Source organism: Psammomys obesus, unplaced genomic scaffold (genome assembly GCF_907164565.1).
Source record: "Psammomys obesus unplaced genomic scaffold, mPsaObe1.curated_primary_1811, whole genome shotgun sequence".
NCBI lineage: Eukaryota > Metazoa > Chordata > Mammalia > Rodentia > Muridae > Psammomys > Psammomys obesus.
Window position 1 is genome coordinate 3,466,237 of NW_026590405.1, and position 13,730 is coordinate 3,479,966.

At 47.8% G+C, this 13,730-nt stretch overlaps 1 protein-coding gene across 2 annotated transcripts in view; it reads right to left on the minus strand.

Annotated features, from left to right (window-relative positions):
• Dnah8 (dynein axonemal heavy chain 8) overlaps window positions 1–13,730 on the minus strand; it is a 203,950-nt gene that overhangs the window by 44,035 nt on the left and 146,185 nt on the right. For both annotated transcript variants that reach the window (XM_055607163.1, XM_055607164.1), the window contains 5 exons: window positions 12,423–12,541; window positions 10,757–10,959; window positions 8,069–8,142; window positions 5,895–6,047; window positions 4,999–5,154 (listed from right to left, as the gene is read on the minus strand). In XM_055607163.1, coding sequence (XP_055463138.1) covers window positions 4,999–5,154; window positions 5,895–6,047; window positions 8,069–8,142; window positions 10,757–10,959; window positions 12,423–12,541 — 705 coding nt within the window. The remainder of the gene's footprint in view (window positions 1–4,998; window positions 5,155–5,894; window positions 6,048–8,068; window positions 8,143–10,756; window positions 10,960–12,422; window positions 12,542–13,730) is intronic.

The following is a 13,730-nucleotide window of genomic DNA, read 5'->3' on the forward strand; positions in this document are numbered from 1 at the left end:
TCAGCATTCTTGAGTGGCTCCCGGAGACACTGAGGCAAGCCTCTTCTGGATTATCCTGACAGACAGTGTGGGATGGAGCCTTTCAGATATCCACACGAATAGTCGCTGCCGACTCTCCCACCGCATAATCTCCCATCGGCAGAGCATAAGTCACTTAGCGAAATGGAAATAGCACCCATTTTTGCGAAAAATAAATAAAAATCTACAGTGAATTTTACCTAAGCATTTGGCTTAATTTTTGAAATTTAAGGTTCAATTAGGCAGAGGGCTGAAAGAGACGTAATTCTTTCTTTGCAATTACTGGAGATACTCGAACTGGCTCCATGGAAACACTTCCATTTATATTCACAGAGCGATGGCAACTCAGATGTTCCTCAGAATGAGAGCTTCGAAAATTGCCCCAGTGCTGAAACTTGCCTCATATCATGTCACTTCTTATCCATTTTCATTTAAAGTATTCTCTAAGCTGGCTCATGGAAGTCAAAGACAGTGGAATTCATCTTGGGTGGAAATATATATATATATATATTATAATATATATATATATTTTTTTTAACAATACAAAATTTTGGTAGATGCTTTTTTTCTCTCTCACATAAACCATTTCAAGTTCTTGTGTCCATCCACCCACCCACTGATCTCTCTAAATGACAATAAAGGAAAAAAAAAAAAAAAGAATCAGGCCCAGAGAGATGGCTCAGCAGATAAACATGCTCTCACAAGCCTTGATGGCCTAAATTGATGACTGAGAACCACACAGTGGGAGGAGAGGAGAGAACTGTCTCCCCAAAGCTGTTCTCTGACCACATGTGAGCCCTGTCACATGCCCCCCATAAACAAACAAAAATGTAATTTAAAAAAACACCAAAGACCGAGTTACCACGGGGCCCGGGAGTTCACTTGGAATCTTGGGTGTATGTCGGAGATTTTGAGGCTATTTATAATACTGACCCTCATCAGTCCAACTGATATTTTTGGAAGCCCGGAGATAAAGTCTTATTAGTACAAGGGAAAAACATTAGGACACATGTGTTCTTAAGGAGTTTCAAGAAAGTAAGACACAGAAACAAGAAAAGAACAATGTGACAGCAAATGCAATTAGCTGCTGAAATTTACCGGGAAGACAAGCCAGGAGAAACAGAAAACAAAAACCGGCCACCTGACCCTTGAAGGCTTCTGGTACTCAGTGTAAATGAGGCTGTTCTGTTAAAGCAGACAAGAGGCCAGCAGGTCTGGGTGAAGGTGTGGAGAAAATAGAGAAGCACAGAGTCTGTGTTGAGGATAGCAAGAAGAAGGTCCCCCAGCAGTGGAGGGTGAGTTCCCGGAGTACCAGGGACCCCAGGTTCACTTCCTTCAGGATGGGGTACAGACGGATTTGAACACAGAACTCCATCCACTCAAAGAGACTGGTAAGCAGGGACGTGAGGGTTTTAGGAGGACCGTAGTGCTCCCTACATCATTTGAATGGTCTGGCTCCTCCTTTACCTCCTCCTCTCTCTCTGTGTCTGAAACTCAGAGCTGGGTGTCTTCCTAGACCAACGTTATGTTTTGAGACAGGGTCTCTCGCTGAACCTGATTAGGCTAATGGGCTGGCCGGCATGCTACAGAGATTTGTCTGTCTCTGCCTCCCCAGCCGGCACTCGACAAGCATTCCGGGATGCTAAATCCCGGTCCTCATGCCTGCAGTGCTCATGCTTTACAGAGCTCCCCTCTTCCTTGAGGAATACACAAGACAGAACTACTTATGAAATACGAAATGTCCTGAGATCGCTGGCGAAAAGATGCTCAGTGGAGCCACTTTAACGGGGCTGAAGCTCGTTCTGATTTTATGGGAGGCCTGATGGACTTCACTGGCTGTAGTTAACCGTCAAACTTAGTAAAATAAAGTATACACTGAATGAAAGATACAACCCTCACCATACAACCTGAGTGCAGTGTTAAGAGGTTAAAAAAATCACGTACAAAAATAGTCAGAGCCAGCAGGAAATGTGATGACAGGGGAACGTGAAAGACAGACTCACGTCATGTGGCTGTAGTTATTCAGAAATATTTAAATAAGGATCTTGTAAGCACCACTGCCAAAAAAGGAAGAACTTCCACGTGCACTATTAAGTTGGAAATGGGGTACTTTGTCAAGTCTTCAACTAGACAGAGCAAAGCGCCCAGGAACTGAACACTTTCCTGAATGAAAATGTATCCACTGTGGCATTTCCTGGGCCCTGGTGATACCACTGTTTATTTAGTGTTTAAATTACTTTAAGGGCTGTGGTTAAAAAGTCTACGTTGACAACTGCCACTGCAGGACTCTAGAGATCCCCAGAATCCTTCAGGGGCTTGTTATCCTGGGCCAAGAGCAGAGAAATAGTAAAAACTCTGGATAAACCACTAGAAAACTCTGTGGGAAACCCTGTGGGAAAATTGCTGAGATGAGGAGAGGAATTCCCAAGCCTGAGAAAGTTGTAAAAATTGCAGCAGGCTCCATCTTTCTCAGTTTTTGTTGTATATAGAAATCATATTGGAAATCCTTTTTTAAAAATATTGAGTCTTTGCATCCTCCATTCTGGGCTTCATCCACCCCCAACTCCAGTCCATCATTGACTTCACCCTCCTATTCCCCCAATCTGTCATTTTCCCAGAGGCCAACCAGAGTAGCCTGAGACCACTGCTCAGGGTGTCTGTTCTACCTAACTCCTTGTTCAAAAGCACCACAAACTGACATCAGTAGGGGAAGGCAGGGGGAAAGCACTGGACATTTTACCAATTGTCTTTCTATAGCTTTCGGGAGAATAAAAATGCAGTTGCTGGGTTTCAGAGTAAAGACTCTTGCGGAAAACAGGTTGACAAAAATCTCAAAGGGTAAAGGCAGAAGAGGGTTTGCACATTCCCCGGAACGATGCTGCACTGGAACAGACAGGACAGTGGAGTCGGAGAGCATCTCCTCTCCTGGGTTATGCCATCAGATGGCCTCGGCCTACCCGCAGCGAGAATTCTGGTCTCTTTAAAAGCAAGAAAACGTTACGGGAATCTAAGTCTTTGCTTTAACCCCAGGTGTGGGATGTGGCGCAGCAGCTAGCTGTGATTTGTCTCGTGCTCTGGCAAGGGCGTGATTCTGCCAGCTGCAGCTAGTTCATGTTTGGAATGGCGGGGACTCTTCGGAGGGTTACGTAGGGGCTGCTGCTGCTCCCCCAGCTGCTGTTGCTGGTTGCCATTCGCTGGTTGCTGGTTGGGGATATCCTGATGGCAGGAACCTGATGTCCCTGATCAGCCCGTGAAGAGACGAGGAGGGCTCGGCAGTGTGTGGGAGCGAGCAGCAGGGGACTACTTCAGAGTTCACTGTGGACGTCTGCAATCTCCCAGGGCAGCCACTGAAGCAGCCACCTTCCTTGGAGGAAGCCTGATTCCCAGATCCCTAACAAAAACAAACCACACCCTCCAGCACTTCCCCACCCCAGAGGGCTGGCTCAGCCCCGTCCACAGGCCCTCTCCCGGGAGAGGGTTATCCTTCAGTTCACTACAAGGGTCCACCCCACACTCCATGCCCTGGAGCTGGGTGAGTTGGTGCCTGGTGACAAATCGTGATTCAGCGAGGGAGAGAGAGAGAGAGAGAGAGAGAGAGAGAGAGAGAGAAAACAAACAGTGGAGAACAGGCAGGGGTTTGGTGAGAACCCCAGGCTCTGAGCGCTTCCGAGGGTGCAGCTTGTAGCAATGGGGCCTGAATCAGTGCCCGGTGGTTGCTGTTGCTTAGTTAACCTTTTCGAGTACAGGATCCGAATGCTTCCTGTTTGTACGAAGGAAGCTGTGTGCGTGTGTGCATACCTGCGGGAGAGTGTGTGGGAAGGTGTGTGCATGTCGTGTGCGTTTATGCGCAGCTGTGGGAGCATGTGTGTGGGGTGTGTGTGTGCCCGTGCGTGCATGTGTACATGTACTATGTGCGCTTGTGCATACACGTGCGCACGCATACCTGTGGGAGCGTGTGTGTGCTGGGGAGGTGGACAGTCAGCTAACTCACTGTGTTAGCTGGGAACCTAACCCGTTAACAGATTCAGCTCTTGGACCCAATCATCTCACACACACACACTAAAAACACACCCAGGCAATTTACAGACAGGGTCTCTCATTAAACCCGGGACCCACCGATTTGCCTAGATTGGCTGGAATTCTGGGAGTCACTCGAGTCCTCTCCCCAGACCCTCAATCTTTTCCTTTTTTTATACTGACATTCCACCGTTAGCTTCCCGGCCCTGGAAGTAGAAATATTGTTTTTCTATGTTTTAAAATAAAACGTGCATCTTGGCTACTGCGAGCACAGTCTGACTCCTGACTGGCCCAGGGGCTTGGGGCTCTTGTGTTGGGCTCTCAGATCATGTCCACTGAAAACACATGGTGGCACACTGACTACATGGAAAAAGCCCTCTCCACAGCAACTCTGCAGGGTGAGCTCAGTGGAAGAGTTGAGTCACTGTGACTGGAAACAGTCAGAAGATATTGTTATCTGTGAACAGGAGGATCAAATAACGGGGTCACAGCAGTGTTTGGACTAGCGCATGATAAGGGGAACAACCGTCAGATAAGAGTTCCTGAAATCGGTCTCTGGAAAGCTATGATCTGCAATCCAAAAGGCACGGAGGAGCTTGGTACAAACAATTACCCACAAAGCACACAAGCCAATGTACACTCTCTCAGAGCCAAGACACAGACACACACCCATAGTCCTCTCTGCTAGCTGCCCAGGACCCGTGGTGGTAGGGGCAATGAGCCAGCAGAACGTAGCAGGTCCTGGGGAAACTATGTATCCCCCTACTTCCTGGAGAGAGACACAGGGACTTCCATACCCCACACTGGCACAGCTGAGAACACAACCGTCTGGTCAAGGGCTCATTTTGTCTTTCTCCCCAGCCGAGCCGCAGGAGGGAGGGACACAGGAAGAGGCCCCTTCCCTCCCTTGGCGGACCCGTCGACTCGTTAGCGCCCCCTAGCTGTGAGCACTGCCCGAATTACCTGCACAGTGGAGTGCAGGAAGGCCACGGTATAGAGCATGGGTTTCCACATGGGTAAGTTGCTGATGTCCAGCAGGTCTTGGTTGATTCCCGCGAATGTCCTTTTCAGGCCCGCCCGGACGCCTTGGGGTGGCTCATTTGTGAACTTGAGGGAAGTCTGTTGTGAGAAGCGAACAGCTGTGTTACTGTAAAGAAGGCAGTTAAAATCGGGGCATGGGAGCTTAAGGCACCAACTCAGTGGCTAAGAACACTGGCCCCTCTTTTGGTTGGAGGAACCAGGTTCGGTTCCCGGTACCTATGGCAGCTCTCAGATGCTTGTAACTCCCATCCCGAGGGGTCTCACGCCCTCTTCTGGCCCCTGAGGGCACTGCATGCATGTGGTGCTCATACACAAATTCAGTCCAAACAACCATATACATACATTAACTAAGAAAGAAATGACGGTATGTTAGGTAACGATGTGCCTATGGCACAGAGTACTTGGGCTGGAATTCAACAGATTAAAAGCCAATTACTTTTTCTTCCCAGAGCACAAACTCAATAAATTAACACGGACTTAGAATTCTCCTGTGGAAATACTATGTAAGCCCTGATGGCAATAGTCACTTAACACATCCTGTTGTGTTCCCTCATTTAAAAAAAAAAAAAAGTTACATTTATTTATTCTTTGGGAGGCCCTGCACACGCCAAAGCACTCACGTGGAGGTCAGAGGACGCCACACAGGAGTCTGCTCTCACCGTCTGCCGTTCGGCTTCTCAAGATCAGACTCGGGCTGTCAGGCTCAGTGGCCTCAGCCCTCTGACCCTTTAAAGGATCACCTTGCCCTTCCCATCTGCCCCTCCGCCACCGCCAGGCACAAGTCACGCCGTGGGCTTGGGGAACTCTCCGTGACAAACCTGGAGTAACGTGATGGGAAAGCGATCATGTGGCTCAGTGGTTATCCACACCCGGAAAGAGTCCTCTATGGTATCTGTGGTCATCAATGTCTCCAGTAATTCCTCCATGAATTCAAGGCCAAGGTGACAATTTTGCAGTAATACCCAACCACCCTGTATTAAAAAAAAAAAAATTGAAATATATATTTCTTATATCTTGTGATTATTTTACTATATTTACTAACTAAAAAACAAAAACTATGTCAACACCGTCATCTGTTCCTGGTCCAATCTGGTGACTTGGAGTCACTCGGCTATCGAATGGCATTGCATTCTGACACCCCGGGCTCCTCCGAGATTAGAAATGAAAACTTGAGTGTGTGCGCCATCTAATGGCGAGGCTGGTAACGTGCACAGGCTTGCCTAAGGTGTGCCGGAACCCACTCAGCCTCACACCAGGAGGACGGCCCCACAGTCCATCCATAAAAGTCCTTGTCACCGTCTTCTGAAGGTCGGAGGTAAGGCCTGTGGCGGCACTTGCTGGCCACATTCTAAATCGTATTGACGCTCATTGCTTTTCCTGGGGACTCCTGAAGACCTGGTTGATTAGGCTCCATCTAAAGGGCTAGGTGAAGCTCTCTCCAACATTTAAGTCAGAGGCCATCACTATCCTATGGAAGCAAGAGTGCTCACTCACTTATTGAGTCAGTGCCTCTTGCTACAGTTCAGGCTGACCTTGAACTCGCTGCATAGCCTGGGCTAGTCTTGAACTTTCAGATCTCCTTCTGACTTCTAGTACCAAATTACAGGTATGCATCTCCACTCACACATAGTTTCGATGTGACGATAGCAGCCTAGATAATTACACCTACAAACTGTTAAATGTAGTAAATGCGTAAAAGGTATTTAAACCGTGCCTTCAACTGCAAGGAAAAAAGTTGGCTGGCTTAAACAGGGAAGATGATGCATTGGGCCTATTCCACGGGTTATTCAGAAGAAGACGGAATCCGGCATTGTGGACCTGGTACTTTCCAGTCCTCTACTCAGCATTCAGGAACATCAGATTTGAAAATCTGGGGTTGCTCAAGGTGACATTATAGCCACCCTTGTAGTTGGTGTTCTTTTTGTTTTGTTTGTTTGTTTGGGGGGGGGGGGGAGTTGAGAATGCCATTATCAATACATTGTGAGAAAGAGATGTGGAAGTTACAAAAAAAATCATTAAGGTAAATTTACTATTTAAATTAAAAGTTTTCCACTCACTGAAGAAAAAAAAGTCACTTTTGCCCAAAGTAGAACAGACAAATCACCCAAAAGAATGGAAGCTTTGACTCAAGTAGAAATAATTGCACATCATTGCCTTGATATATAAATTAAATATAATTTATTATTGAATTTAATTAGGTGATAAAGATTAAGGCTTAGGGCACTTGAGAATTAATGACCAGCTTGAAATTTTGATGACCTAAGTAGAGCTTTGGGCCATTAACCCTCACTGCCCATTAATTCCCAGGAAAAAGCCGTGACAAAGTCGCCACAGACATGATGAGATCAAACACTTAAAAACAAACCAAGATTCTTATCTTACTTTTATAAATTATGCCCTTTGTTATTAGAGCTGAGATGGCTATCTGCAAAGCATTTCTAGAAAGTTAACGATCTGTGTATTTATTAGGCACGATGCCAACTGCTTCTCAACATTCCACTTCAGTAAAAATCATCATCAATATTTAAGCAGAAAGTCCTCAACTATTTCTTATTTGCCCGAAATGATCCATTTAACGAAAAATGAAAACCCGCCTTTAACTGAAAATTGAAATTTAACTGCCCTGATTTGTCCCTTATACTAATATGTACCATGAAATTCTAAGATGGCTGGAGCTCTAACCTTAGCAAGGTTAGAGCCTTCCAGACTGCAAACAGATAGATAGATGGATTGATGGGCAGATGGATGGAAAGATAACAGAAATACAAAGGTGAATGTGGATCGTAAGAAGCAGCAAGCTTTCAATGGGGCTAAAAGGAGGAAACGGCCTTGAGATAGAAGGTTCTCAGATGACCAAAGGGTTGGCCTTTGGGATAGAAAATGAGCATCAGAGGAAGGACACTTCCAATAACTGTGGCCTTCCAAGGTTGACCAGATGGATGGAGGAACTGGAGCGCTATGGTTGCAATGATGGCAGTACTTGGTTGCATACCTGATTCATGGACATCTGAATCAGCTTTCGAGCATGCACTTCTTGTCCTTGTCCCATTGAGATGGTTCTACACTCTGTAACACAAAGAAGTTAACAGTGGCAAAATGTAAACTGTCCCCCATCATTCCCACTCCTTCAGGAAGGAGCCTTCACTACGCAAATAGACCTGGCTTCCCGTGGTGTTAGCCAGAAGCTGGACAGCACAGAGAAATGGAGACCATAACAGGAGGGTGTGACAGGAGAGCAACAGACACAGGCTGGACTTCACAAGTGTGTGTGTGTGCATATGTGAATGCGCAAAGGCGTGTATTTATGTATGCGTGTGTGTTTGTCTAATTCGGGGTCTTTCATTTTGCTCTATTGATTTGTTTGCTTGCTTTTAACCAGTTGCACACTGATTAAATTATTGCCATTTGATAAAGCTTTTAAATTTCAGGAGTGTTCATTTCCAATTATAGTTTTTTTTTTTTCTTTCCAAGCTTTTGTGGCTATTTTTGTCCATCTATGCTTCTGATGATCTCATATCATCCTAGGATCCAATTAGGGGAAAATGGTGTTTGAATTTCAATTAGACTTACATTCAATTTATAGACTAACCTATAAAATATTGACACCTTTATAATATTGAATTGTTATGCTGGGAATCAGTTTAAACTATATTATTTGAATTAACTTTCTATGTCACTGAGAAATTTTTATATTTTTCTTCGAACGGGTATTCTTAAAATGACCCGCTTCATCTTTATGGCGAAGTTAATGGAATTTTTACATTTTATTTTTACAAGGAAGCGCAATTGATTTTTTAAAAAACAAATATTTATGCTGTGAGTCGGCACCTTACTGAACTGTTCTATTAAGTAGGATCTTTTCGGTTGATTCATTTGTGGTTCTAAGCTAGAAGATTACACTGTCTGAGAGCGAGGGTGGCAGCTTCGGTCCCTCCTTTTCAGCAGTTACGTCCTTTATTTACGGTTCTCACAGTATGTTAGCTTCATCTTCGGTGAGGATGCTTAATCTCCCTGGCGGTGGGCAGACATCTTCGTCTTGAGCCTGACGTTAATGGGTGTGTCTCAGCTGTTTACCAGCGAGGCTGGTGCGGGTGCTTGCAGCAGGCATTTATCACTTCATAGGGTACCCTACTCCGAACTTAGCAAAGTCAAACCTAGATGTTGAACTTTAAAAAAAAAAAAATGCTTTTTACTAGTTTTAGCGTGTGTGTGTGTGTGTGTGTGCACGAGAGCACGTGTGTATGTGTGCGCATGCACACAAGTGAAGCGTGGAGGAGGGCCTAAGTGTGAAGTCAGAGGATAACTTGCTGGAGTCGGGTCTCTCCTTCCACCTCCACGTGAGTTCCGGGGATTGAACTCGGATCGCCGGGCTTGGCAGCAGACCCCTCTGCCAGCTGAGCCCTCTCGCTGACCATGAGATGCTTTCCCAATCTTTTTAAATGAATCAACTCTGCGAGTACAGCCACCTGGGGGGACTTTACAGGGCAGTGCCAACACCACCCAGGAGATCCGAGCATGTGGGGTGAATACACAGTCCTGCTCACTGGGGGGTGCAAGCCTGTCACTGTGTCCCCACCTCTGAGCCCCACTGCTGCCGTGCTGAGGCCCTGACCGCCCCTCTCTGGGATAACTTTCCTTCTGCCTCCTACTGGTAATGAACAAATACATCTTCTATTTTTAAATATATGTTTAAAATGGGGTAAACAGGGCTGGGGCTGGAGAGGTGACCCAGAGGCCAAGCACACTTGTTGCTCCTGCAGAGGACACGAGTTTGGCTCCCAGCACCGACGGCAGGCATTTAGCTCACAGCTGCCTACACGCTCCAGGGGTCTGGCACCTCCTTCTGGCCTCTGTGGGTTCCCGAGCTCATGTGCACGTACCTACACACAGGCACAGGTAATTAAAAACGAAATAATGTCTTAAAGGGTGCCGCGCTTCCTTCCGGGTCTGCGCAGCTGTGAACCCGTGATCCATCTTTTCTAGAGAACACGGCTACAGCTGTCGCACACCGTGTTCGCTTGTGTTCGCGTCTGTCTGCTCCAGCTGGGCTCTATTTACCGCCAAGCCTCCACCACAGAGCGCATGGCTCATTGAGCGAACTTGTCACAGAGGGGAAAGCATGAACAAATGAATCCCTGGTCCTTCGGCATTACATAATGGTTCTAGTTTCTCAGTTTCTGACAAATGCGTACCAGTGTCGTTTTATATAAACATGGCAGCAGCCGATGACTGTCCCTTACTGCTCTTGCTACCTGCTGTCCACCAACACAGCCATCCAAGGATAAAGCAGTCTGTGACAGATATATGCTAGATATATAGATATTTAGATATGATTCATTCCTGTCTGTGCAAAGACATCTGTGTCTCAGGTAAATGGATGAAAGGGGAAAAAAATCCCAATTTTTACATCTAGCTTTGTCTCGCAGACAGCTTGCTTTCTTTTTACGCAGCGTCTCACTACATAACCCTGGACGGCCTGGGCCTCACTATGCAGACCAGGATGGTCTTGGATTCACGGAGGTTTGCCTGCCTCTGCCTCCTGAATGCCCAGTTAAAGGCGTGTGCCACCAGCCCCGGACATGGCTACTTTTCTAAGAATCACCTGTGCAAGGCAACAGTTACAGAAAACACAAAAACACAGACACACTGCTAAACTTCACACACAGATGGTCATTCATACCCAGCTTCAGTTTTTTGGCCAGCGCGTCAATCTGGGTGGTGGGGTCGGAGCCCATGGACAGGAAACAGATCAGAGGCGTGTGTGTATCGCTCTCTTCCCACGTCTTCTCCAGATTTAGGATAACTGGTTCCGTGTACTTCTCCTCAAGAGAGTCCGCAATGTACTTCCTTGCTTGGAAAACAGTGCGGTCTGGACACCACGATCTTGGGATGAATACAAATTAGAGGAAGTAAGTTCAACATGACCCCTCCTCCTCCGTCTCTATCTAAGTCTAAGTGTGCAAAGGTCACACGTTTAATTAACAAAGGGACAGCAGGCAGACCCTCCCTTCCATGGGGGCCATGTGAGAGCGATGGCACACTCTGTAGTGTTTTACTACAACACTCTGCGATCCCAGGATGAGAACAGATTTGATCGTGCGAGGTTTCGGTGCCAGGAGCTAACAGGGAACAGCGCAGAATCGGTGAGCATCTGTGCTCAAACCCTAACAGGTTCAGCATACACAGACTCATCGAATAAATCAATGCCAGACAGCTGATCTGAGGGCCCGTCTCTCAAGCCGAGGGTCACTTACTGGCTAATGGCACTGCTTGCGTGACGTGAGTCCAATTTTAAAATGATGGGACAACAAAGGACAGCCGTGCTAATCTCAGTGAAAAGAAGGCGCCCTTCCACACGCTGCTGACCAGGGGGCGCCACTGGGGCCACTCTGCTCACTCTCCTGGGTTACAAGAGCCCACAGGCAACATATCGAGTGGCAGGGTCAGGTGTGCCACCACAGGAGACACAAAAACTCTACTAACTCACCCACCTCTTTCCAACATTCAGCCAACAAGGCGGCTGTTCTTTCTCGATGTCAAGTTAGAACCTTTGTTTTCATTTTAATGGTCCAAAGAGTAGCTACACGTTTTGCTTGTCTGTTTGTTTTTTGAGACAGGGTCTCTCTGTGTAGCATTGGCTGTCCTGGACTCACTTTGTAGTCCAGGCTGGCCTGGAACTCACAGAGATCCGCCTGCCTCTGCCTCCTTGCGTGCTGAGATCCCAAGCGTGCGCCACAGAGCCCAGCTTGCTACGCATTTCAATAGTGCAGTATTCTTACTTTCCCCCTCAAATGAAAACTCAGTTCTAATTTCTGAACCAATTCCTTGCAAAGGCTGTTTTCAAATTTTACTTTGTGTGTATGTATGTTTGCATATGTGCGTGTACCTGTGTGTGTATGTGGTTTATCTGTATACGTGCATGTATGTGTGTGGATGTATTTGTGTGTGTGCACGTTATGTACACGCCACAGCAAGAGTAAGAAGACGAAAGGATAACCTGCTGGAGCTGGTTCTCCCCTTCCATGGCGCGGGTCCTGCGCATCAAACTCAGGCGGTCAGGTTTCCCGGCAGCCCCTTCACCCACAGACCCATCTCAACAGCGCAGTTCCACTATTTCCCTTTGAATGGAGGTAAATTCAATACTGAATGATTCACACCATTTCAAATGGGTGGGGAGACATGAAAGCGTCTTTCCTCGCGTGCTTTTGCTAAGCTCTACTGCTGACACGTTGCTGATCTAGGCCTCGTCCCCGCCATGCTTACTGTCAGGGAACCGCACACCCCAGACACCACTCGTCACAGTGGGGACGCGGTGGCGCTGACCGCTGAGGTCGGCCTGTGCCCACCTGATGAGCAGGAGCTTGCGGCAGGTGTCCAGGGAGTCATTATAGCCGTCGGGGATGATCTCCTCCTCCGGGGCATCTTTATCAAACCAGTTCTTCCACCCCTTCTCGTTCCGAGCTATCTAAGAGGGGCAAAGCCAAAAATCAAGCCACCGGACTGAGCGGAACACACCGCACCAGACGTTCCAACGGGCCTGAGAGCCGCTCGCAAGGCAAAAGGACCGCCACGGTCTTCAATAGCCTACACGCAGTGGACTGCTCCTCCTGGTGTGTCCATCGCCGCCCCGGGTCGTTCACAACACTTAGGGTTCCGTGTCAGCGACACTTGGAGATGCTCGAGCTCCTGGGGCAGGAACAGTGTGACCATCCTGGCAGACACTGGTGCCCCTCCCCTACGGCCAACAGATTCAAACGGCAGCTCCCCAGAAACTGGAATTTCACCCAGGAATCTTGTGCCAGGAGGAGGCAGGGCTGAGGCCCTGGGAGCAGGCCGAGGAGCGCTCCCGTGCAGAATGATTTCCAGCGTGTTGAACCACCTTGCGGCAGACACCAGGGCGGCGATGGAGCCACGGAAGGGCAGGTTGACGACTGAGGGCTGGACTGCTTTAGTTAGGCGCGCCTCTTACCCACCTGAACCTCCCGTCAGGCCCCGGAGGACAGACTGGCAGCAGATCACTAGATCTCTCTGTCCCACTCCCCAAGGTGGCTACGCTGAATCTCACTTTTGTGCTTGTCCCTATTAATTTGTCTCTTTAATTGGCTTATTGGGACAGGCATCGAGCCTGTGAGAGCCCCTCCCCCCCCCCACACACACACAGCACAGGCCCTAACCCTACTCGTTTTGGTAACAGGAAGCATGTTTAGCAGCATCTCTGGTCTCTACCCACTAGATGCCAGTAGCATCCCTGCCTTTGAGTTGGAGTGATCAAAAAAAAAGAAAAAGGAGGAAAAAAAAAGTCTCCAGCTACTGCCACATACCCTGCCGGGGGTGGCCCAAAATTGCCCTCCACTGAGAACCACGGATGTGGACCAATTTCCCTGAATGCTGATCTCTATTTAAAAATAGCAAGAGAAGGCAAAAATCCACACTTTTATTCTCCTAGCGAGACCTTCAATCTGAGAGCGGGAGAAGCCTCTCCAACCGGGTCTCAAGTATCTGCTCTCTGGAACGCGCACAGAGGACCTACAGGCTTCAGAAGCATTAAAAGGAGCCCCTGCTGCCCAAGCGCCATCGAGTCTAATTATAAACTCTGCGCTGCTGAGCCTGTCCCATAATCCTCAGGAACCGCCGGGCTGTGGTCCCGGGGGGGG